We start from the raw sequence: 22,616 nt of genomic DNA, 5'->3' as shown, positions 1-22,616 counted from the left end.
CGATTGCCGCGACTTGGGGGTGGCCGATTGGCGAGCCACCGCGTGCCTCACCCACCGCTGGAGCCTCGACCGACCGGAACGCTTGTGCCGACGGGCAGCAGGGAGTGAAGACGCCACCGGAGCCGACCAATACTGAGTCAACGGCTGCCGCAGGAGGACGCCGCGGACGCACGCGCGAAAGTGCGTTGCGCCGCGGACGGGGAGCGCCTCGACGTCGAGTGGAGCTTCTTGGAGCCAAGCGGAGTCGTCGGCGACGAACACGAGCGCGCCGAAACGGATCTCGCGGCCCTCGGCCAATCCTCCGCCTGAAACCATGCTGATGGGGATCGGAAAAATCGGAACTTCTCCAACAAGTCGCTAAGACACCGGCCCCACGGTGGGCGCCAACTGTCGTGGTTCTAAGTCTGACAGTAGAATGGGGGTAGGGATGTAGAGGCAAGATCTTAGCTATGGAGAAGTTGTACGCAAGAGTTTTACGAGTTCAGGCCCTTCTCGGAGGAAGTAACAGCCCTACGTCTCGGAGCCCGGAGGCGGTCGACTGGATTATATGCGTGTGTGTGTGTGTGTGTGTTACAGGGGGTGCGAACCCTTGTCTCAGAGGAGGGGGGTGGCTTATATAGAGTGTGCCAGGACCCCAGCTCCCCTCTGTTACATAGGATTCAATGTACATAAAGTGAGAGCGTTACAGGTAACGTCAATAATAAAGTGCTATAAATGATCATTAAGTCTATGAGTAAACGTCCGACCGTTGCTGCGCAGAGTGGCTTTAGGTCTTCTGCACGTCGAGTGGTTGAGTGGTCGAGTGACCTAAATAAGGAGAGATCTCCGAGTGAATGGTAGGTCGAGTGGTTTGCACTCGACACCTTTGTTGAGCCCTCTCTATTTGCTCTTGAACTTCTTTGCTTCTAGGACAAGGACCTTAGGTAGGACGTATAGGTCAGGCCTATCGCCTACCCTAGGTCTATGTCCTCATCAGGGGGCGCGGCCACCCCTTGCGGCCCTCCTCTCCTTTCCAATAAGGCCCATGAAGGCCCAATACTTCCCCAGGGGGTTCCAGTAACCTCCCGGTACTCTGAAAAATACCCGAATCACTCCGAAACCATTCTGGTGTCCGAATATAACCTTCCAATATATCAATCTTTACCTCTCGACCGTTTCGAGACTCCTCGTCATGTCCGTGATCTCATCCAGGACTCAGAACAAACTTCGGTCATCAAATCACATAACTCATAATACAAATCGTCATCGAACGTTAAGCGTGCGGACCCTACGGGTTCGAGAACTATGTAGACATGACCGAGACACATCTCCGGTCAATAACCAATAGCGGAACCTGGATGCTCATATTGGCTCCTACATATTCTACGAAGACCTTTATCGGTCAAACCGTATAGCAACATGCGTCATTCCCTTTGTCATCGGTATGTTACTTGCCCGAGATTCGATCGTCGGTATCCTCATACCTAGTTCAATGTCGTTACTGGCAAGTCTCTTTACTCGTTCCGCAATGCATCATCCCGCAACTAACTCATTAGTCACATTGCTTGCAAGGCTTATAGTGATGTGCATTACCGAGAGGGCCCAGAGATACCCTCTGATACACGAAGTGACAAATCCTAATCTCGATCTATGCCAACTCAACAAACACCTTCGGAGACATCTGTAGAGCATCTTTATAATCACCCAGTTATGTTGTGACGTTTGATAGCACACAAGGTGTTCCTCCGGCATTCGGGAGTTGCATAATCTCATAGTCAGAGGAACATGTATAAGTCATGAAGAAAGCAAGAGCAATAAAACTAAACGATCATAATGCTAAACTAACGGATGGGTCTTGTCCGTCACATCATTCTCTAATGATGTGATACCGTTCATCTAATGACAACACATATCTATGGCTAGGAAACTTAACCATCTTTGATTAACGAGCTAGTCAAGTAGAGGCATACTAGGGACACTATGTTTGTCTATGTATTCACACATGTACTAAGTTTCCGGTTAATACAATTCTAGCATGAATAATAAACATTTATCATGATATAAGGAAATATAAATAACAACTTTATTATTGCCTCTAGGGCATATTTTCTTCAGAGAGAGGGGAGCCCACAAGGGGTGGCGCCCCCCCTCCCTCCAAGGGAGTCTGAATAGGACAAGGAGGAGGGTGTGCGGCCCCTTTCCCCTCTCCCCCTCCCTATCCTTCCTTTTCCCCTTCGATGAGAAAGGAAAAAGGGGGGGCGAATCCTACTGGGAGTGGAGTCCTAGTAGGACTCCCCCCCATGGCGCGCCCCCTTGGTGGTCGGCCTCCTGCTCCCCTCCTTTATATACGGGGGCAGGGGGCACCCCATAGCACATCAGTTATTCTCTGAGCCATGTGCGGTGCCCCCCTCCATAGTTTACTCCTCCGGTCATAGCATCGTAGTGCTTAGGCGAAGCCCTGCGCAGATCATATCACCATCACCGTCACCACGCCTCGTGCTGACGAAACTCTCCCTCGACCCTCTACTGGATCAAGAGTTCGAGGGACGTCATCGAGCTGAACGTGTGCTGAACTCGGAGGTGCCATACGTTCGGTACTAGATCGGTTGGATCGTGAAGACGTTCGACTACATCAACCGCGTTAACCTAACGCTTCCGCTTCTGGTCTACGAGGGTACATGGACACACTCTCCCCTCTCGTTGATATGCATCTTCTAGATAGATCTTGCGTGATCGTAGGATTTTTTTTGAAATTGCATGCTACGTTCGCCAACTCATACCACATTTTAGCATTCCAGCACACACACACACACACACACACACACACATATATATATATATATGATGACTTGCTGTGTGATGGAATAAAGAGAGTAGTATTAGTTTTGAGAAATATATAGCAATAAGAATGAACTAGATGACACTAAACAATGTCCAATTATATTCATGGATGAGTAGCTCTTTTTAGAGAAACATTCACATATGTTTTTTCTTTTTTTCCAATTACGACACAAACAAGAGGGGCACAATTTTCTCTATTTTTCTTTTATTGAAGATACTTCTACAGCCCCTATTTAAAAATGATCAAATGAAGGCGACTATATAATAAGATAAACAAAATCAAAGACAAAATCATGAGTTCACAAAACAAGATTAACAAATTTAAACAAGATCATGCACATGGGTAAAGGTAGGGGATTTTGGGTCGAGGCTAGCGGTTGCGTTAGCCTAGGGTAAATTGGTCAGGGTTCCTTTTTCCTTACGCGAACGACACATGCATGGGACCTACAAGTTAGAAGGAATTAGTATATGGGTATGCGAGTATACGGGTTTGGGTATTTCCTTCTCGTACCATACCCGACTTACCTGATGGGTACATTTTTTCCATTCATAAATCCATGGGTATTTATTTTTCCAAACCCTTACCCTAATAGGGTTTTTACCCGTCGGGTTTGTGGGTTGCAGGTACCCATTGCCATGGTATACCCATCTGGTAGTTTGTGGATTTGAGCCCATATCGCAATTCAGCCCAGTTTAATTGAATTGGGCAACACGAGGCCATCATATGGTTCTATGATCACTGCAAACCCTCGGAAGTGCCATGGCCTTGCCTTCGTCACCCTAAGCCAATCTCCCAAGCAAGAACACTGGATCATGAAAAGGTTCCCCTCTAGCGCCCTGAACTTGACTTGCTCAGTCGTACCCCACGTCGTTCACATATATTCGAGTAAAAGGTTGGAGGAGCAAATTCGTTCGTGGTATGAACCCTAGTCGGAGCCATGCTACGTCCTACATTTCCTTAAAGACCACATCATCATACTCTCCCTCTTCAATCCCCATCCTCCACATCATCTCACCAAGATCATCCTCTGATCCGCTCAGTCCACCATTGACCTTGCTTCCTTCGCTTGTTGTTATGTCCACCACCATGGATGCTACACCCCTAGCAAAAACCGGCCTGGCTCCAAGAAAGGTGATTTGTGCAAGGTCGAGAAGACAATCCAGGTGTCCCCTTCAACCCAAACAGAAGAAAACAAAATGGAGGAGAGATTGATGGTTGTTTTGACGAGGTAGACTCACGACGACGTGAAATCGGTAGAGGAACGAACCCTAGTCGCCAGGCTTACAAGTGTCGTCCTGCTGTTCTCCACCTCCAAATCGGTTGCTCTTCTTTAGGCCATGTTTGTTGTAGGGGATACAATCCCCTAGTGGAACAAATACACCCAGGGATGGGGTTAATCCTCTACTTGACACCCATCACCTCAACTTTGGAGCCGGATTCGTTCCACTGCTCAGAGCGGATTCTTTTCTCCCCCATGGAACATCACAGAACGGGGTGGGCCAGGCCGGGATTTTCCCCGTCCCGACCTCAACCAAACACATACACCATTCTAAACCGGGAATTATTCCCCACGGTAGTGTTCCACGTGGATTGGGCTGTGATCCCGGCCGGAATCACTCTAACCAAACAAGCCCTTGCGCAACTTGTTTCCCCAATTTATTTTCTAGAGGTTGACAGAGGGGGGCAGCCAAGATCCAAATCTTCTGTAGCGACTTGATCCGATCTCCAGCCGACGCCGGCGACCATGGCTCGCCGTCACCACCTCCTCCTCCTCCTCCCTCTCCTCGCGCTCGCCTTCTCCTTCGTCGCCGCCGCCCCTGAGGTACCCAGCTCTCCCTCTCTTTGCAATCCCTCATCTCTGTCGTCCCCTTACGATGGCTCCATCCGTGTGCGGCCACAGGGACAGGGAGATGCCGCCGCCTTCATCGACGGCGCGTCGCACCGCTACCTGCGGGATCAGCAGGGCGACCAGGTTCGGCCACCGATTTTCCCCTCTCTTTCTCTACGGACCAACCCGTTGCTGCTTCCTACAGACCATGCCGGATTCCGGTTTTTAGTTTCAAAACACAAATACCAGATGACAGCACCAAATACTAGCTGTTTCACCGCGATATGATGCATTTACGCCGGGGCTTAAAGAGAGCGAATATAGCTAATAGATCGTCAACTGCCCAGCCATATATGTCATCTCATCTACTCGTTCTGAAAAAGAAAGTTAATCACCTATACTCTCCATGGGTACTTAATCAGATAGTTGGATTATCTTTTAGCTACAGGTAGTTACATGCATAGCAGCGTGTTAATCAGAGGTACCTATAAATTAGCACCTTAGCCGACCTGCATGACAAGAAACAGTTCTTTTGTTTCGTTTGCTAAGCACCTGCGTTTATACATGCCCTAATAGCACTTTACCCTTGCTTTGACTAACTGCCTCCGCTTACTGCGTTAATTGTGAAGGCAATGCTGGTTACCATGACAGATCAACCTTAGTTTTCGTTTTTATTTCATTTGTACCCCACGCGCCAGTATGATCTCATGATATGCCTTGTCATGCTACAACAGGCCACGTCGATGTCACTTGATGAAGTTTCCGCAGCTGTTTCTGTCTTGCTTGGTTTTGCACCACCTGCCATGCTTCCCGCGCCTTCTTCTGCAAAGGTTATTTAGCTTTCATGATTCAGCTAGTCTGTGCACGCATCGTGCTACTCTGTCTAAGCCATTCAACCTTTGTCTATCTTGATTTTCAGTTAAACGAGCTGCTACTCCCAAAGCCATTTGACAGGCCTCGTGCTGTTTTCTTGATGCAAATTGATGGGTCCCATGGTATGTTAATTTGTTGGGGATGATTCTATCTGAATCATTCATGCATTTTGATGTAGCGACTAATGTTGTCTCTCTTGATCATATATCAGACTCTGTCGATAGCTTCGTATCTGATGCCGGTAGTATTTACAAAACCAAGATTGATGTTGCAAAAAATGCTGCTACAGGGCTTACAGGTCTGACTAATTACTGAACATCTCCCTTTTTTTGGAACTTGGATGCCCCTACTTCTGTATTTGCCCTGTCAACACATAAGTATCATTGATCATGTACCTTGCAGATAGGGATGAATTGATTGTCATTCGTTCAGATGAATCTTCTGGATCAGATGTTCTTGATAATGAACTCACCAACTTGGTAAGTATACTATTTCTTTAGGAGAAAACTAGTATACAATTTAGAAACTATAAGTAGAATATTTTGTGTGCAGGCAACCTGGTTGGAGGGATCCTATCAGAAGGCTGATAGCAAATTAATCATCCCATTGAAGAGTGGAAACAGTCTTACTTTGCTCCTCAATAAGGTTAGCATCGCTTCATCATCCATTTGCATACTAACCTGAACTTGGCTTCAAAAGAACATAACTCGTCTCTGAGGATGCATTGCTTTTTCTGTTAAAATTGGATGAGGTCACTTCCTAGTTTGTGCAAAATTGACTATTAAATTGTAGGAATTATTTAACTTGATTTGCATGTCTACACAGGAAGTAGACGTTGAATTTGCATCCAGCTTGATCTCCCTTCTCAAAACCATCAAAAGGGGTATTCAGGTTCACGAAGATTTCTCAGGAGGCATTGTGAGCCCTGCAGAGTTATTAGTATGCCACTTCACGGGCATTAAGGTAATTATAAACATAAATCTTTAGCTGCAATTTAAATATTCTTATGAACTGTGCACAGCAAAATATTCGAGAGACCCTGTAAGGCTATAACTATTCATTCCTAAGACCAAACAGCAACGAGAGAATTCCTTATTTAACACTGTATTCAAATTTGTTGCCTTATTTGACACTGAATTTTTTTTCTTCCTTATTTAACACTGCGTCTTAATTTTATGCCTTTTATGACATTTCCGTCTATTTTAAGCCTTAACGGTGTTAAATGACACATGAAAAGACTTATTTGCCCCTCATGTGGTATGTGAAATTTTTACGTGTATGTGTATCTGGCTGACTCGATTTGTGTTGGCCTTCGACCCGACCTCGACGTTGTTGTAGCCGAGTGCTTTCCGACATACAGACTTGAGTACTTTCGGAGCTAATGGTTCCGTCAAGACGTAGACGAAGCTAGCTAGCAGTCGATCTCTCGCCTGATCGATTTTACGTTGGCTGGCTAGCTAACCAAGCTAGCAATATTATCTCGGTGACACACGAGGCGATTGATGGCCACAGGACCGTGTCAGTCTTGTTTATTTTCTTTCTTTCAATCTGAACTTACGGCTGTTACTAAGGGGCTGGGTAGATACACATACACCTAGCAATATCTGCCATATACGATGATGGATAGGAATTCTACACGGACACGAGGTCGTGTTTGTTTCCAACATTTTGCTAGGTACGTGAGCAAATTTCTGCCATATACGATGATGGATAGGAATATCTGCCATATACGATGATGGATAGGAATTCTAAACGCACTGCTCCCAGGGGCAAATTGAGTAGATCTACCAGACTTGCCATTTAGATAGAGTTGCATACTCAAGCTAAACAACCACTTAAAAATTGTCACATACTACATGAGGGGCAAATAGGTCTTTTCAGATGCCATTTAACACAGTTAAGTCTTAAAATGGACGGAAGTGTCATAAAAAGGGCATAAAATTTAGACACGGTGTTAGATAGGGAAGAACAAGTTTTTCAGTGTCAAATAAGGAAACAACATTTAAAACAGTGTTATATAAGGAATTTTCTCAACAGCAACAGTATCTTTATGCAATTTGAATATTCTTATGAAGCACATGACCCCAACCCCCTATGCTAGTCATATGAAGTTACTTATTTGATGGGTTTATTTAGGCTCTGGAAGATGAATATGGTTCCGCAGAAATTGTCAAGCAGGGAGTGGAAGTAGTTCAAACAGCTCTCACCAAAGCATTTGATCAATTGCAGGGAGCATATAATGGTAAGTAACTTTGTGCCGTTGATTGTTGACTTAAAACATAACCTTATGAATGAGTACTCTTGTTATATTTGCAGAACACTATTGCCAGTTGATTTATTTTCTTCTCTTTTGACATTTGTCATGTGTTAATATAGGGAAAATTGTTGGGCTGGTAATATCCACCAAGGAGGCTTCAACATCCTTGGCATCCATCATCGATGCACCGTCTTCATTGCATATCTCAAGACGGCTTGCAGAAGCATCTAAAACTAATGCTACAGCTTCTATAGCTGCTATATATCTTGTTAGATTGAGTCTTGCATGGATTACAGGGATCATCTTTCTTGTGTCAACTCTCATTGGGGTGAGCATGCTTTCTCCTAGTCTTGTCTATTATTGATTAACTTTGTTGAAACGCATATCTGACGGCACTATGTGCTGATTGTGCAGATTTGCCTGCTCATGAACATGCCGCTTACCAGGGACACGCTCCTCTATTCGAATGTCAAGATGGATTAGTTTGTGCTACATATGAATTTTCGCACGATGTCATTGAAGTTGTCAACAGTCATGCGTGTTTTTATTCTTTGGACCTTGGGTTTACAATAGGGACGCTGAGTGTGGGCTTGCTGCTCACCCAGTGCAGCATAAAAATACTCTGTTGCTATGTGGACCCTTCATTTAGAATTGTACTGCCACTGCCTGCATGGGCTTCTCTCGTTTCCCCGTAAATAAATAAAAAACAATCGAGAGGAGTGTATTTTGTTAATATCAGCGAAGATTGTACTATATTGTTGTAAAAACCCAGTATCTGAATAAATTCGCCACTTGGATATTCATTGGGATAGCTGTTGTCTTCATATATCATGTTGGATGTTTGATTTGTTGAGTTGCTTTTTCACATAAATTTGTTGAGCATATGTGCTGCAAGAATAGGGAACATTCTGCCATGTGTCGGCAAAAATCCGAATCATAATACTGCTGTGATCGATGCGATGAGTCATGAGGGCAGATCTAGCGTGGCCGTGGTGGTGTTAGGCTTGTACAACGCAGGTGCTAAGAGCATCTACAACCACGACGATATCCTAATTTGACACCTATATGTTGGCATATGCGCCCGTGCCCGGTCACTCCTATGAAAATCCTCAAATGCACACAATATCATACAAAGTAGATCAAGCGATGTACTTCATATCACGTAGTTCATATATGATATAGCCATATAGCATAGGGTAGTTCATGCAAACCCCTATATCCACACCATATCATATGAAGTAGATCAAACAACATACTTCATAGTTCATATACGACATAGCACATAGTTCATACAGGACATAACATAGGGTAGTACATCATACATGCCATCGAACTAAAAAAATCAGACCTGCTCTGCTAGTTCAAATCAGGCTACAGAGGAAGTTCACCCACTGCCGCCTTTGCCCTTACCCTTGTCCATCGGACTACTAAAATTAGGCATGTTCTATGTTCAAATCAGGAGGCTACAGAGAAACTTCACCCACCGCCGCCAACTGCCCTTGTCTTGATAGAAATTGTAGCGCTCGTGGTGACATAGGGTTCAAGGTGGATCTGCTCAGCGCTCGAGTTGGAGGTGTTCGATGCGGCAGCAGTCTCCTCCTCCTCTTTGTGTGTGTGTGTGTCTGTGTGTTGGGGGGGGGGAGGGGGGGGTTGCTCTGTGACACTTGGGTATCCTACCGGGACCGGCAGAGAGCCAACTGGACAACTATCTCCTCCTTAGCCCGGTTATCCCTCATTTGTCCATGTCCACAGCTCAAATCCACACAATCATGCAACATAGATCAAACAACGTACTTCATAGGTCATATAACACATAGCACATAGTTCATACATGACATAGCATATGGTAGTTTATCATGCATGCCATCGGACTACTAGTTCAAATCGGCGGATGGCGTCGCCGAGAGCCTCGTCGTCGTCACTGGCCGGGGGAGTGGCTTCAGAGCGAATCGGCTCCACTTGGAGCGGCTGGCAGCCGCCTCCGCCGCCCGCTTCGTTGCGTGATACACGCGGCCCACCAACTCCGGCTGCCTTTCAGCCGGCACGAGCACCCAGCTGAGCCCCGGAGGAGCAGCTGCTGGCGGTGCCGGGTGCCGCCTGGCGGGACCGCGTCGGCAGGAACATACACAAAAAACACACTATGATGTCGATGTACTTTCCCCGCAAAAGAAGATGTTAATGTAACTATGTACTCCCTCCGTAAACTTTTATAAGAGCGTTTAGGAATTGTAGTTCAAATTTCGTAACGCTACGAAAATCTTGTCGTTTCCCATTTTGCCCCTCCCTCGCCTCACTCACTCGCGATTCCCCTCCTCTCCTCACTCACTCTGAAATCCCTAGCTCGCCCGCGCCGCTCTTCCTCTGGCCCGCGCCGCTCTCCCTCTCGCCCACGCCGCTCTTCCTCTGGCCCGTGCCGCTCTCCCTCTCACCCACGCCGCTCGCCTGCGTCTACGTCGCCGCTTCTCCCTTTCGCCCGCGCCGCCTCTCCCTCTCGCCGGCGTCGCATGCGCCACCTTCTCCTGCTCAAGCCAAAGCTGGCTTTTTTACTGAAGTCCAGGAAGAGCAGCAGTAGTGCGGGGCAGACAGCCTTGTCCTGCTCGACGACGGTGGCAGCGTTCTCCGGCTCGACGACGGCGGCGACAAACGCTAGCGCTCCTCGTCTTCCTCGACCTGCAAGGAGGAGCACCGGTACTGGAGATGCGGCTGCTGCTGCCAGGTCTGCACGACGTGGAGGTCCTGCAGATGCGGTTGCTGCTCTGGCGGACGAGGGGGAGTTCAAGCTGCCGGGCGACTTCAACTTCATCTTCATCTGCAGATCAGGTCAGACTTCATCTTCGTCCCCTTGTGTGCTCTGATTGTGTGCTTTGCTTCAGAGATGCTAAGAAAAACTTGTTCATGCTCTGCTTGTGTTCTCTGCTTCAGATTGTGTGCTCTGATGATTATTTCAATTCTGCACTTTTTTGTTAAGACAGACTTGGGATAGGATCTTCATGCACTATAGAGTGATGATTATTTACAGAAATTAAATGATGTTCTGAACAAAAATTAGGAACATGGAGGGAGTAGTAGATGTATACAGAGCAACCAGAGCACTACTGATGATGTCACTTCATATTTTGTGTTTAGTCTTTGCTCCTGAGTCAATTTTTGCAAGAGTATTCACCAGAGATTCAAAATACTCCAGCAAGCTTCACTAGTTACTCCTACTGGTGGTTCACTATTTACTGTTAATTCACCAGCAAGCTTTCCAACAAGGAGTACTCATGAAAGTTTCGGAATGAATCTATTGATGGTTCACTGTTTATTTGCTTGATTACTGTTAATTGAAAATAGAGTACGCAAAACTAGAATATTGCTTGCTAGAGAAGAATATTTAGTGAGCATGATTGTGTAGAAATTTTTCATTTGGTACTTGGAGTAGAATATTGCTTGCTGGAGTTGCTTGCTTACTGTTAATTGAAAATAGACTAAGCAGCTAATCTAGTGTTGCTCATGGAGTAGTTGTAGAGCATGCTCCTGTCCTCTCCTTTCCTCTCCACTCTCCTCTCCACTCTTGTCCTCTCCTCTCCACTCTTCTCCATTCAGAAAACTTCAATAAATTCAGAAACTTCCATATAATTCGGAAAACTTAAAAAAAACAGAAACTTCCACATAAAATTTGGAAATTTCCATAAAGTTAAGAAACTTGCATATAATTTCAGAAGCTTGCATATAATTTTAGAAACTTGCACACTCCATTTCAAACAACACATATGGAGTACTCCATTTCAAACAACACAATATAATCCATTTCATACCTACAAATAATCCATATCCACAAACAATACAAGTCTCATGAATGCACTTCCACAAACAAGTTTCATCATAGCACTACAAGTCTCAACATACTCCACAACAAGTTGCAAGCATTGCGAGTCTTGACATACTCCACTACTCCATGATATCTTGTTCTAGAATCTCCATGGCATTTTCATAAACCTCACGGGGAAAGTGAATCCTAGGCGGTAGGATTCCTTGCCTTTCCAATCTCTCCTTGCGCAAATGTGGAATTTTGTATGAATTTTCTCCTCCATGGTTCATCACCTCTACCATGATGGTCTGAAGTGTTAGAAATATTCTGTTGAGTTTCCCGGCATCATACTCATCAAATTCTTCCTGTACACCTTGAATCAGTTCTTTGATAGTCGTGGGTGCTCTGCAATCGGTCAAAGACTCAAGGGATCTGAAATATCCAAGATCAAGTGCGTTTAGATCAGGAGAATTTGGAGGCCGGTTTATTATTTTAATGTCCAGACCAGTTGTAGCTACAGCTTCTGCAAACTCTGCATCACCGGGAAGAATGTGCGTTCTCGCGTTATCTTGCTGGATCAATATTGGATTAGTATCATCTGCGGGCCAAACTTTCTTTATTCCTGGAACCACTTTTTCTATCATATACCTCCTCATTACCCGTCGGTTCACGTTGTCGGACTTGATTTCAATGGTACCTCTTGCTCTATATTCACTTCTTCTGGCAGCGGGAATCTCTTGCACAAAGGTCCAGACACCAATTTTACCTGAGAATGTCATATTGCCTTCAGCGTCATATCTAGGTCGAGCAACAGCGGTCAGAAACATCACTTTCCCAATATAGTTCTTGTTCCGAACAGTTCTGACCGGGTCAGCTTCCTCAGGGAGGAGGTAGTAGCATCTGTTCATTTTTGTCATATAGAACCACTTTTCGTCAATATGCACAATGTTGTGCATACTGATGAATTTAGGTCTTGGAGCTGCTAAGGTGGTCTCGTCAAGCATTGACAAACAAAACTTGATCCTTTCTCTTCTATTTTTTTCTTTCAAGAATGGCTTCAAACGATTGGAGTGCCTCCTAATCTTGCGAAGCTTGAGTTTTTTGTAGAGTGTAGTATGACTGACACCCAGTTGGCGAGCAAGTGACCTGAGAGTCGACCTTCGATTCAAAGGAACTGTGGGGATTTTGGATAGAGTATCATCCTTTCCTTTTCTTCCGCATCTTCCTTTCCTTCCGGTGGACACATTTACCTCCTGACCAAGTGCTTTTTGTCGCTCTGCTATCGTCCAGATTTTTCGAATATGTTGAACACCAACTTGAAAAATTTGAGCAACAACCTTCTTGTCATTTCTTTTGAATTTTCCACCCCTAGCCAGATTCATGGTATGTAGTGCCATGTAGGCAGCATATCTCTGCTCATCTAGCATTGAATTTCTTTTCCTACGTAACTGCTGACCACCTACAGTAGCAAAAGAAAAAGGAAATTAGGGAAGTGATGGAGGCCTTAATGATCACAAGATAGACCACATGTTGTGGGTAGCTAGCTAGAGTGGCTAGCAGGAGTACCTGCTGCTTGACCATGCACTGCTTCTTCTACTTGGAGTTCCATACCAACTTCTTCTTGGAGTTCCATGTCAACTTCTTCTTGGAGCTCCATATCAACTTCTTCTCCTGCAGGTGGAGTATTTGCTTGACGTCCAGGTTCATCCTCTTCTGGTGGAGAACAATTCAGGTCAAAGTTCATCATCTTCGCGATGTTGCTGATGCTGCTGCTAATTTACTGCTGCTGTTTTTGCTTGAGCTACTGCTGCTGCTATTGTGTTGCTGCTGTTGTTGTGTCGATGCTGCTCTTGCTTATATCTGCATGAACAAATCTATCAAATGACACAATCTTCAATTTATATGGTTCAGAATTGGTTAGGTTTATAAGCTAAAACATCAGATATGCATTTAAAATGGACAGCATTTGTACAGTTCATTTCCTGCAGGATAATGTGAATATGGTTCCTGTTTGAAGAATTACCCGCTGAATTTATATGGAGTAGTTTCTGAATAAGAATAGTAATGCAGAATAGTGTGAATTTATATGCATTAGCTTATTCAGCTGTAGAGATTCATATACATTTGCCCAGATTGACCAAATAAATTTGAACTCTTTGTAATACTCCGTTAGAGAAAAAAATTATATGGAGTATCATTAGATGCTGTTGTACAGATTCATAGTAATGCTGCTGTAGAGACAAAATGCTCCTTCATGGTACTCCTCCTTTTATTTATATAGAAATGCAGGAGTACTCTAGGATCATTCAACTGATCCATTTGTAAATTTTGTGTCAATCTGCTGAATCTAGTAATCCTTGGCATTTTGCAGGCGCATACGATTCGCTTGATTCGGGTGGGAACATTACAATCAAGTGGGCACTGGAATGATCATGTGATGCACTGTTTGAAGTTAAGACTAATTCAGTTCAGTCAGTTTGAAGCTAAGACAAATTTCCTTGGCATTTCACTAGATGTGGTGTTAATGGCCTGAAGATTTTATCAGATTATCCACCATTCATCATGCAACCGGACTGGCAAATACTGCTGAATATGTTCAGAAGCAGAAATTGGAACAAAGGAAAACATCACATGCTCCGACCAGATTAATTTCCAACTTAGCTAGATGACCAGATTAATTTCCAACTTAGCTAGATGCCTAGTTATGGGAATCGACCAGATTAATTTCCAACTCAGCTAGATCCTTGCTATGGAGACAGAGGAGTCGTAGGTTGGGCATCGCCCCCTCCTCAAATCCCAGGTACGCCATAACATCTCCTTGTCTCCCCTATCAGTTCAGTTCAGTCTGTTTGAAGCTAAGATCAATTCAGTGCATGCCCCTATCGCTACAGAAGTGCACATCAGCTTTCTCATTCTTACATGAGCAAATTTCATGAAAAGAATCTTCTATGAGAACACATCGATTTGGTTTTTTTCAAATGCAGGAGTACTCTATGGATTACAGAAGAATTGATTTGTAAGATTGCCCACAAGTGATACTGTGCAGAAAATTGTGAAATTAGTCTGACTTCTACTGTACAGAAGAATTGATTTGTAAGATTGCACACAAGAATTGATCTGAGTTCTGCTGTTGTGCAAGGGGAGAGGCGAGGAGAACCTGCCTAGAAGCAACGTGCCGCGGCGGCGGGGACAGGTGGGCTGGGCGCGGCGAGGACCAATCTGGGGCGGCGACGACCAAGCTGGGCGGGGGCGGCTACCAAATAGGCACAGCGGCGGCGGCCAAGCGGGCGCGGCAGCAACCAAGCGGGCGCAGCGGAGGCCGAACTGGGCACCTGGGATCGGGACCGAGTGCCTGCAGGCGGGGCCCGAGCGCTTGGACGAAGGGGATGACGCGAGCTCCTGCAGGAGGAAGACGGCACGCTGGAGAAGGAAGACGGGCGAGCTCCTGTAGGAAGAAGACGACGCGAGCTCTGGAGGAGGAAGACGACTCAAATTTCAAATCGAGGGTAAAACTGTCCATTTCCCCATTTGTCGGCTGTGTCTGAAAATTGTAAACGCTCTTATAAAAGTTTACAGAGGGAGTACCTAAGAAAGTTTTACAATGTCACTTGCCCAGTTTAACAAACAACGAAGGAACAAAAAGAAAATGTTAACCATCAGCCATGAGGTACACCACGCTGATTGCCACTAACTGATGTAACAAGAACTTTTCAAGAAAACAGTTTTCTTGAACTATGTCTAGAAACAAGACCTATTAACTATGTCTAGAAACATTTCAAGAAAACAGTTTTCTTGAAATAAACTTTTGGATAGGTAGAATACCACTAACTGAATGTAACAAGAACTTCAGTCCCGTTATTGCTCTACTCTTGGCTTTTCAGTGTCACCCTATAACCATGTTCACCCGTCTTGTTGCTCATGCTAACTGTGAGCAGGTGCAGCTTCTATCAGCCTGCTTGAATTTTGCCCTGAAAGAGGTAGAAAAATAGCATATGGGAAGAGATATTGTGAGAGGATAGATAGAAGAAAAAACACAGCACAGTACATACTTTTGAGTGTCAAATCTTTGGAAGAGGGAACCAGTATCTTACAAATATTCATTTCATCCATATCAACGTGGGACGGTTGGGATGGTCGTTGATGCATCTCTCCATGGCAGCCTCCAACGTGGGACGAATGGGATCGTCGTAAGTAGAGCGAACCGTTGTGCTTGTGAGGCAGGAGAGATGCTTGATGCCAAAATCAAAACCACCATTAGTCACAGAACTAGTTTCCTCCGCATCAAACTCGAGCTCGAGATTTTGTAGCTTAGGCATGGAACCAGCTTCAAAAACTAACCCAAGTGCACACTCTTCTCCGCCGATCTGGAAATTGATCAAGGAAGGGAATCCATGGCTTTGGGTGACCCTAAGCCGCCCTTCTTTTGACCCAGCTGCCAGTGCAGTGAGGCTAAGATGGCGCAGATCAGGCAGGCTTCCCAGGATCACCACATCCTCCTCCCCAACTTCCCACATAGGTACCGCCAATTTCTGGAGGTTGACAAGTGAGCCAATCCATCTTGGAACACTCGAGACAACGCCCACCTCGACGACAAGTTCCCGGAGACTAAGTGGAGCAGGGCTCCATGACTCCTCAAAGATCTCATCTGCTCCCTCGTTGATAGTAATGTGTAGAACATGAAGGTTTGCTCGGCCTAGGCGACATATCGAACTGACCATCTCTTCCTCGTTCTCCTTCCAGTTATCACCAGCATAATAGTTGATAAAACTTATGCTCAGTTCCCTCAGGTTTGATAGCAGACAAACTTGCCGAACAAAGTTGGTCGACTGGGTGTTGACATTGATGCCTCTGAGCACTTGCAATGCTTTGATGCCTCCAATTTCATCCGGTAATATAGTTTCATCGTTAACAACTAGACGCACCAACCGTGTGAGTTGATTGATGGCTGATGGAATTTCAGTTGTCGCATTGCTTTCACATATCTCAAGTGACTCCAAGTACTGTAACTCTGCTATTTGCTGGGGAAGCTTTCCAACTTTTGACTTGAGCCTCAGGTACTTGAGATGGAACAGACCACCTATTTCTGCAAGATGTTGATCTTCTACTTCCCCAGAACCTTCCATATCTAAAATACGCAAGTGTCTGAACTTCGACAGGGATGGCATTTTAACACAACCACCAAAAACAGAAAGTGACCGGGCATTACACAAAATAAGATCTGCAGGAATTTCATTGTCGCCCTGTAGAGACAATCGACGGACTTTGTTTTGCGGCTCAGGGATTACACCAGGTACACCAATGAAAGTAACAAAATTGTCTTGGTTTGACATGGATACGAGGAAATCAAGAATTATGCCATGGACTCGACAACTTTCCACCTCACCAAACTTATTCATCTCCCCTGGTTGGATCAGGTTCCGGTTGATGAGCTCGTTAAAACACCTCTCTCCTGACTCATACAGGGTATGTCCATGCTCTTCAGGAATGAATCCCTCAGCAATCCATCTCATTACCAAACGTTCCTTCTTGATAGCATAACCTTCCGGGAATACACTGAGATAAAGTAGGCAAGATTTTAGGCAAGGGCTAAGATCAAAGTAGCCAAGCAACAAAATCCTCATGGTTCTTTCAACAGCAGGGTTGCTTCCAAGTCCATGCCAGATAGAAGTGTACACTTGCTCCCATTGATCTTCATGATTTTTGGCAATCAGCAAACCAGAGATAGCAATAATTGCCAGGGGCAGACCACCACATTTCTGCAAGATCTTGTCAGAAACTCTTTTGAGGTGGGATGGGCATTGCTCACCAGAATTAAACACTATCTTATAGAACAACCTTTCCGAGTCGGCGGTAATGAGAGGGCTTAACGTATAAGCTCGACCCCCACATGTTGCACTGCATGATTTGGCTACTTCATGTATACGCGTTGTCGTGATTATTCTGCTGCCAAAATTGCTTTTTGGAAAGGCACCCTTGATAATATCCCATGTTTGAACATCCCATACATCATCTACTACGATGAAGTACCTGGCACATAATTTTGCAATGTCAACAGCAAGCTACAGTCGTTACAACAAAAATAAAGAAACGCACTCCTAAGCACTATCATAAGTTCTACTACTATCTGAAAATGTAAGCAATAATTGTAGGCAAAGTGCGATCATGTAGGTAAATTCCACAAAACAAGGGAAAATATCCAGTAGTCTGTACAACATTTCACGGATTCAGCAGCATAGGCCAATTTGTCTCCTTAATGTTAGCTTCAAATTTTGTCCCGTGTTCTCAAAAGGATAGCAGTTTTTACACAAAACTTGCTGAAATAGGAGCTAATTTAATGAGCAGTTCAGTGAAAAGTGTGTCACGAAGTCATCAAAATTAACATTATTGGCATGAACTATTCAAAAATATGGTAGTGCGGAATGAGTCACACTTGGATACAAACTGAAAGAACTTAGACCGGCCCACCTTTCTTGGTCTATATCTCTATCTAGCAAATGTATATTCTCTCACACGGACCTCGTGTCGCTGGAACATATGTGAAGATAAAATAGCTACATGCTATAGCTGGTTAATAAAAGTGTAAATTTCCTATTATCTGAACTGGCGTACAGTACCTTTTATCCTGAAGGAAATTGGAGACGCTGTCAGCGAACGATTGCGCATCCTCAGTTAAGGTCTGGTCATACTCATACCCCAGCTGGCTACGAATATCCCTCAAAATCGCCACCAAATGAGGTTTCCGGGAGACGGAGACAAAAGCCCGATACTCAAACTGCTCACCGAACGTGTTGTAGACACGACGAGCAAGGGTCGTCTTGCCCAGCCCGCCACACCCGACGATGGAAACCACCCCCAATTGCTGTCCTCCTCCGTTCAACATTTTGATGAGTTCATCAGCGGGCCCGTCGAGGCCCACGGGCTCACCCGTCTCCTTGTAGAGAGAGCAGTCCCGGCGGGGATCCTCTGCCTCGACGCCGCCGGTGCCGGCCCTGGAGATGCTGTCGCTGATCTCTTGGCCTGTCCGACGGCGAGCCGCCGCCTCCGTCAACCATGTGCTGATCTTTTCAGAGAAGCCATCTGGGTTGCTATTACCAGATCCGTCGCGGGGAGGGAGCATGAGCTCGTCTAGGGCGTCCTCCACGTCGTACGAGAACTCCCGCGCCTCCTTCATCCAGCGCCTGCCTCGCTCGCCGGGATCCTCCGCCTGGGATAGTGTCTTGAGGAAGGAGTGCACCGCCTGGAGCTCCGCCTTGAGGGACTCGACGTCGCCATTGGGAATCGCGTGCTCGTCGGCCAGCAGAGCGCCCAGCTTCTTGAGGACGGACCCCGTGGCCCCCGTGGCCGCGCTCACGGGCTCCGTCTCCATCTGCCGCCCGTAATGAGGTTCACAAGCCGGGGCTTCGGTTAGCTGGACGGGAATGAATTTGCACGAGATTGGAGAGTACTCTTCTTCGTGCTACCTTGATTCTTCCGATGAACCTGGAGAGGAGTACTTAGGATGAATCTGCAGATGAACAACTCAAGGGGTGTTGTAGGGATTTGGAGACGATCCAGGAGCTCCGCCGTTCCCACCAAACGATTGCGCCCAGATTTCTTGGCTGCTGCTACGATGGTAGGGGAGAAGAGGTCTGGTCTGGGCATTAATGTCTTGGTTGAGCTGGTGGGGGAACCAAGCAAACACGGCCACGAACAGCACAAGGTTGCGGCATCTCTTCAAAAAAATACGGATTTGCGCGGACACTTCACCCCGTGCTCATGGCCACGCGTCCGTTGCGCAGTGATCGCGCAACACGGTAGGCGACTTCCTGAACGTCCGTGCCCCTCTTTTTTTTTAAACAACACGATCAAAGTCGCTCCCACTCATAAACATACATTCACCCCTATAAAAATACACACACATATCATACTTTCATATGGGCATCTTCGAAAGACGAAGTCGGCATAGCATCCTAAAATTAACGAAGTTACCATAAGCACCTTGTAATGAACGGAAATGTTTTCTCCCATTAGATGAATATCGCCGGAAAGTCCGAAATAAATCAAAAAAATGTGTGGGCTTCCCATTTTGCTCCTTTCAAATGTTAGGAAGGTTAAAATCCTCGACCTGTACAAACACACGGTCATCTTTGTTTACGTGATTCTAATTGGGGCGATCGGATGACCGCGCGACCATCGTCTCACGTGTTTTAAAAATGTTCATATTTTCGCCAAAATATATCAAAACCAGCGTGGGCTATTGTGTCTGGCTCGCTATAGTGCTCCGAGTAGCTACAGTGTGTACACAATGGAAAAGTCGAAAGGAAAAAGATCGTGGAATAGAAACCTAATGTGTGTGAAGGTAGCTTAATGGAGTGAAGTATATTTTAAACCTTGAGTTTGTAGACCTTGTTGTAAACGAACCCTCATCTCTAAATCCCTAAAATCTATATCCTGTACTCACTGATCCCGGTCTCAATCCTGCATAGAATAGTTTGGCGCAGCAGAAAAAGATCCAAGGAGGCATGAAGACGAATGTGACTCGCGGGGAGCCACATGGGCGGTCGTATCGAGCTCGAAGGTGTGGTGAAGTGCAGGCAAGTGCACGCAGACCAACTGTCCGACATAATTGAGTCATGGCTACATAAGGTCCTTAGAGCATCTCCAACAGACGCCCAATATTAGCGTCGCGCCCAAAAATTCACAAGTTTAACGCGCGCGGAGTTGAACATAGCACTCCAGCGGACGCTGCATAATAGAGCATGCTGTAAAAAGTGTTCAGCGCGCCGGACGAAACTGGATCGCAAGCCGTATATTTAGCGCGTGAACTCCAGCGCGCTGAACTTCTCACGCACGTGAAAAGTGCCCCGTGCGCCCGCAGCCGCCGTTGGCCTCCTCGCGTGCGCCCGCCGTCGTCCTCCTCGGTGCGCCCACTGCCGGCCTCCTCGCATGCGCGCGCCAGCCCGCCAACCGGCCACGGGCGGGGCGGACCGCGGCCACGGCCACGGGCGGCGGGGCGCGGGCGCAGCCATGACCAAGGCGGCGGCGGGGCGGGACGAGCCCAGGTGCGGGCGCGGCCACGACGGCGGCGGGGCGGGGCGGACCGCGGCACGGCGGGGCGCGGCCACGACCACGGCGGTGGCGGGGCGGGGCGGGCCGGGGGCGCGGCCACGACGGGGCGGAGCAGGGCGCGGGCGCGGGCACAGCGGGGCGGGCACGGCGGGGCGCGAGCACGGCCGGGCGGGTGCGGGCATGGCGGGGCGCGGGCACGGCCGGGCGGGTGCGGGCACGGCGGGGGGGGGCGCGGGCACGGCGGGGCGGGGTGCGGTCACGGCCACGGGCACGGCGTGGGCGTGGGCCACGACCACGGCGGGGTGAGCAGGCCACGGGCGGCGGGGCATGGCCATGACCATGGCGGCAAGCAGGCCACGGGCGGCGAGCTAGGTACGAGCGCGCGTGGTCAATTTTGGGCCCTGTTGGAGATGCTACTGTTGCTAGCGTCTGCTGAAGATACTCGATCATTTGGCGCACTAAAACGCTATTTTGGTGCTGTAAAACAATTTTAGCGCGCGGCTCGGTTGGGCGTCTGTTGAAGATGCTCTTATACAGCATTGTAGCAGTACGATAGAGACAAAGCGAGGTTTCTGAGGTCTTGCTCCTGCGCTCTTGACGGACGCGCCGACGCTTGGCGCTGGTTCCTCCCTTCGACCCTCGCGGCGAGCGTACTGCCTCACGCAGCAAAGACGACAGCGTCAGGATTCAACAGAGCTCACCACGACTCCTCTACTTTCGGTATACCGCATATCGCCGGCGTGGCAGATGACCTAGCAAGTTAGCATGTCCAATTCATTGCAAGCAGACTATGGTTTATTAAAGCATCAACACTGTAAAGAGGCAAACACGGCCTCTATGGGTGGGTTCCACATGTTGCCTCTTAGCTCAGCCAAAAATTATGCAACGTATGAAGGCCTCAATCAGCCTCTAAGATGGAGCCCACCATGAATAAAAGAATCCAACCAATCGTTATCCATCCTTTTTTTTCTGTCCAGATCTTACTACAACCAATCGCTGATGAATGGGGTCCTTTTCATTGTTAAATCGATAGAGGCGGCCTCTAAGGTTAGAGGCGACGTCAATGCAAGAGGCAGTGCTGTCCAAGCTTGCAGTGTATAGAGTCAGCCTCTAAGGCGTAAGAGGCAGTGTTAGAGGCGGAAAATCCCTACACTATGGGTGCCCTTAAAGGGCACAAGGCCGAGAGCTCATGGGCATATAAGCTAGTTGTACGAATTACGAATCCATTGAGCTAGCTACTGATTGGTTTGTTTCAGATGATTTCACGTTGCAGCCTTGGTCGCTATCCTCGTCAACCTCGAGGTCGCCGAGATGATCTCCATGGAGGCGAGACTCATGGCCTTCTCGGACCTCGTCAGTTTGCTAGCCGACAACAACAACGCGTCCGAGCTGGAGGAGGTGTTGTGATTGCCGGTGTGGTAACAGGACTACAAGCTGGAAGACTAGCGCATGGCCACGGGTTGATGCAACGGCGAATGAGGAGAACGGAGTGGTGGATGAAGATAAGTATGACGTGTGGAGTTGGCATGGCAGTTAGAATAGCCGGTGATCCCAATTGGGATCGAGTTTTTCGCGATGCACCAAACAAGTGTGAGATTAGGATTGACAGGGATCAGAAAGTACAGGGTACATACTTCAAGGATTTTGAGCTAAGGGTTAGTTTCCGACGAGCTCAACAAGCTCAAAGTTTAAAACAGACTTCACCCTAGTTTAATGGGTCGGCTTGATCGCTTACGATTGGTGGCAATTTGACGCAATGAGCCTCGTAGGGTGAATTCTAGTTGACACCTGCATGTGTCAACTAGAGGAGGCAACGCCTAATTCAGCCAAGCATGCGCCGCGTTCGTTCATTGATGTTACTTTTTTCCATTCGGTTTTCTTTTCTAATTCTTTCAGGCTTATTTTTATTTTTTATTTCTTTATTTTTTCTTTGTTCTAATAAACAATAAATTTTTCTAAGACATGTCGAACATATTTCTAATATACATAAAACATAAAA

At 46.8% G+C, this 22,616-nt stretch overlaps 3 protein-coding genes across 9 annotated transcripts; 2 read left to right on the top strand and 1 right to left on the bottom strand.

The window, feature by feature from the left end:
* The first annotated feature begins 4,336 nt into the window (after window positions 1-4,336).
* LOC109747820 (uncharacterized) lies at window positions 4,337-8,590 on the top strand. The gene is made up of 11 exons (XM_020306839.4): window positions 4,337-4,643; window positions 4,722-4,793; window positions 5,384-5,479; window positions 5,569-5,644; window positions 5,734-5,820; window positions 5,925-6,001; window positions 6,075-6,167; window positions 6,348-6,485; window positions 7,659-7,764; window positions 7,899-8,107; window positions 8,194-8,590. Exons 1-11 carry the CDS (start codon window positions 4,566-4,568, stop codon window positions 8,260-8,262), a joined length of 1,101 nt encoding a protein of 366 aa, XP_020162428.1. The 5' UTR covers window positions 4,337-4,565; the 3' UTR covers window positions 8,263-8,590.
* A 1,513-nt stretch (window positions 8,591-10,103) lies between these two features.
* Window positions 10,104-15,171, top strand: LOC109747822 (uncharacterized). Of its 4 annotated transcripts, XR_012189582.1 has the most exons (5): window positions 10,104-10,599; window positions 13,247-13,301; window positions 13,941-14,369; window positions 14,554-14,585; window positions 14,709-15,171. XR_012189582.1 is itself a non-coding variant. In XM_020306845.4 (3 exons), exons 1-3 carry the CDS (start codon window positions 10,477-10,479, stop codon window positions 13,997-13,999), a joined length of 237 nt encoding a protein of 78 aa, XP_020162434.3. In that variant the 5' UTR covers window positions 10,104-10,476; the 3' UTR covers window positions 14,000-15,171. The 4 variants fall into 4 exon arrangements, 1 of the variants encoding a protein (XP_020162434.3); XR_012189583.1 differs by lacking the exon at window positions 14,554-14,585; XR_012189581.1 differs by having other exon boundaries at window positions 14,554-15,171.
* On the bottom strand, window positions 15,110-19,409 carry LOC109747821 (disease resistance protein RGA5). Of its 4 annotated transcripts, none has more exons than XM_073505031.1 (4): window positions 19,030-19,275; window positions 18,184-18,935; window positions 15,619-17,596; window positions 15,110-15,537 (listed from the first exon to the last, which is right to left on the bottom strand). In XM_073505031.1, exons 2-3 carry the CDS (start codon window positions 18,933-18,935, stop codon window positions 15,667-15,669), a joined length of 2,682 nt encoding a protein of 893 aa, XP_073361132.1. In that variant the 5' UTR covers window positions 19,030-19,275; the 3' UTR covers window positions 15,110-15,537; window positions 15,619-15,666. The 4 variants fall into 4 exon arrangements, with proteins under 4 accessions (XP_073361132.1, XP_020162430.1, XP_020162429.1 ...); XM_020306841.4 differs by having other exon boundaries at window positions 15,661-17,596; XM_020306840.4 differs by having other exon boundaries at window positions 15,661-17,596; window positions 18,184-19,409.
* Window positions 19,410-22,616: the final 3,207 nt, after the last annotated feature.

This window comes from Aegilops tauschii, chromosome 7 (assembly GCF_002575655.3).
Source record: "Aegilops tauschii subsp. strangulata cultivar AL8/78 chromosome 7, Aet v6.0, whole genome shotgun sequence".
Lineage (NCBI taxonomy): Eukaryota > Viridiplantae > Streptophyta > Magnoliopsida > Poales > Poaceae > Aegilops > Aegilops tauschii.
Note: the sequence above shows the minus strand (reverse complement) of the source record. Positions and strands in the feature narration are given on the sequence as shown.

Excerpts from the sequence above, each read along its gene's own strand:
- LOC109747822 (XM_020306845.4), top strand. The coding sequence starts at position 10,477 with ATGCGGCTGCTGCTGCCAGGTCTGCACGACGTGGAGGTCCTGCAGATG. Across the intron at positions 10,600-13,246 it reads CATCTTCATCTGCAGATCAG|GTGGAGTATTTGCTTGACGT; the intron begins GTCAGACTTCAT and ends CTTCTCCTGCAG. Across the intron at positions 13,302-13,940 it reads TCTGGTGGAGAACAATTCAG|GCGCATACGATTCGCTTGAT; the intron begins GTCAAAGTTCAT and ends GGCATTTTGCAG.
- LOC109747821 (XM_020306840.4), bottom strand. The coding sequence starts at position 18,935 with ATGGAGACGGAGCCCGTGAGCGCGGCCACGGGGGCCACGGGGTCCGTC. Across the intron at positions 17,597-18,183 it reads AATTTCCTTCAGGATAAAAG|GTACTTCATCGTAGTAGATG; the intron begins GTACTGTACGCC and ends ATTATGTGCCAG.
- LOC109747820 (XM_020306839.4), top strand. The coding sequence starts at position 4,566 with ATGGCTCGCCGTCACCACCTCCTCCTCCTCCTCCCTCTCCTCGCGCTC. Across the intron at positions 4,794-5,383 it reads GGGATCAGCAGGGCGACCAG|GCCACGTCGATGTCACTTGA; the intron begins GTTCGGCCACCG and ends ATGCTACAACAG. Across the intron at positions 5,645-5,733 it reads GCAAATTGATGGGTCCCATG|ACTCTGTCGATAGCTTCGTA; the intron begins GTATGTTAATTT and ends ATCATATATCAG.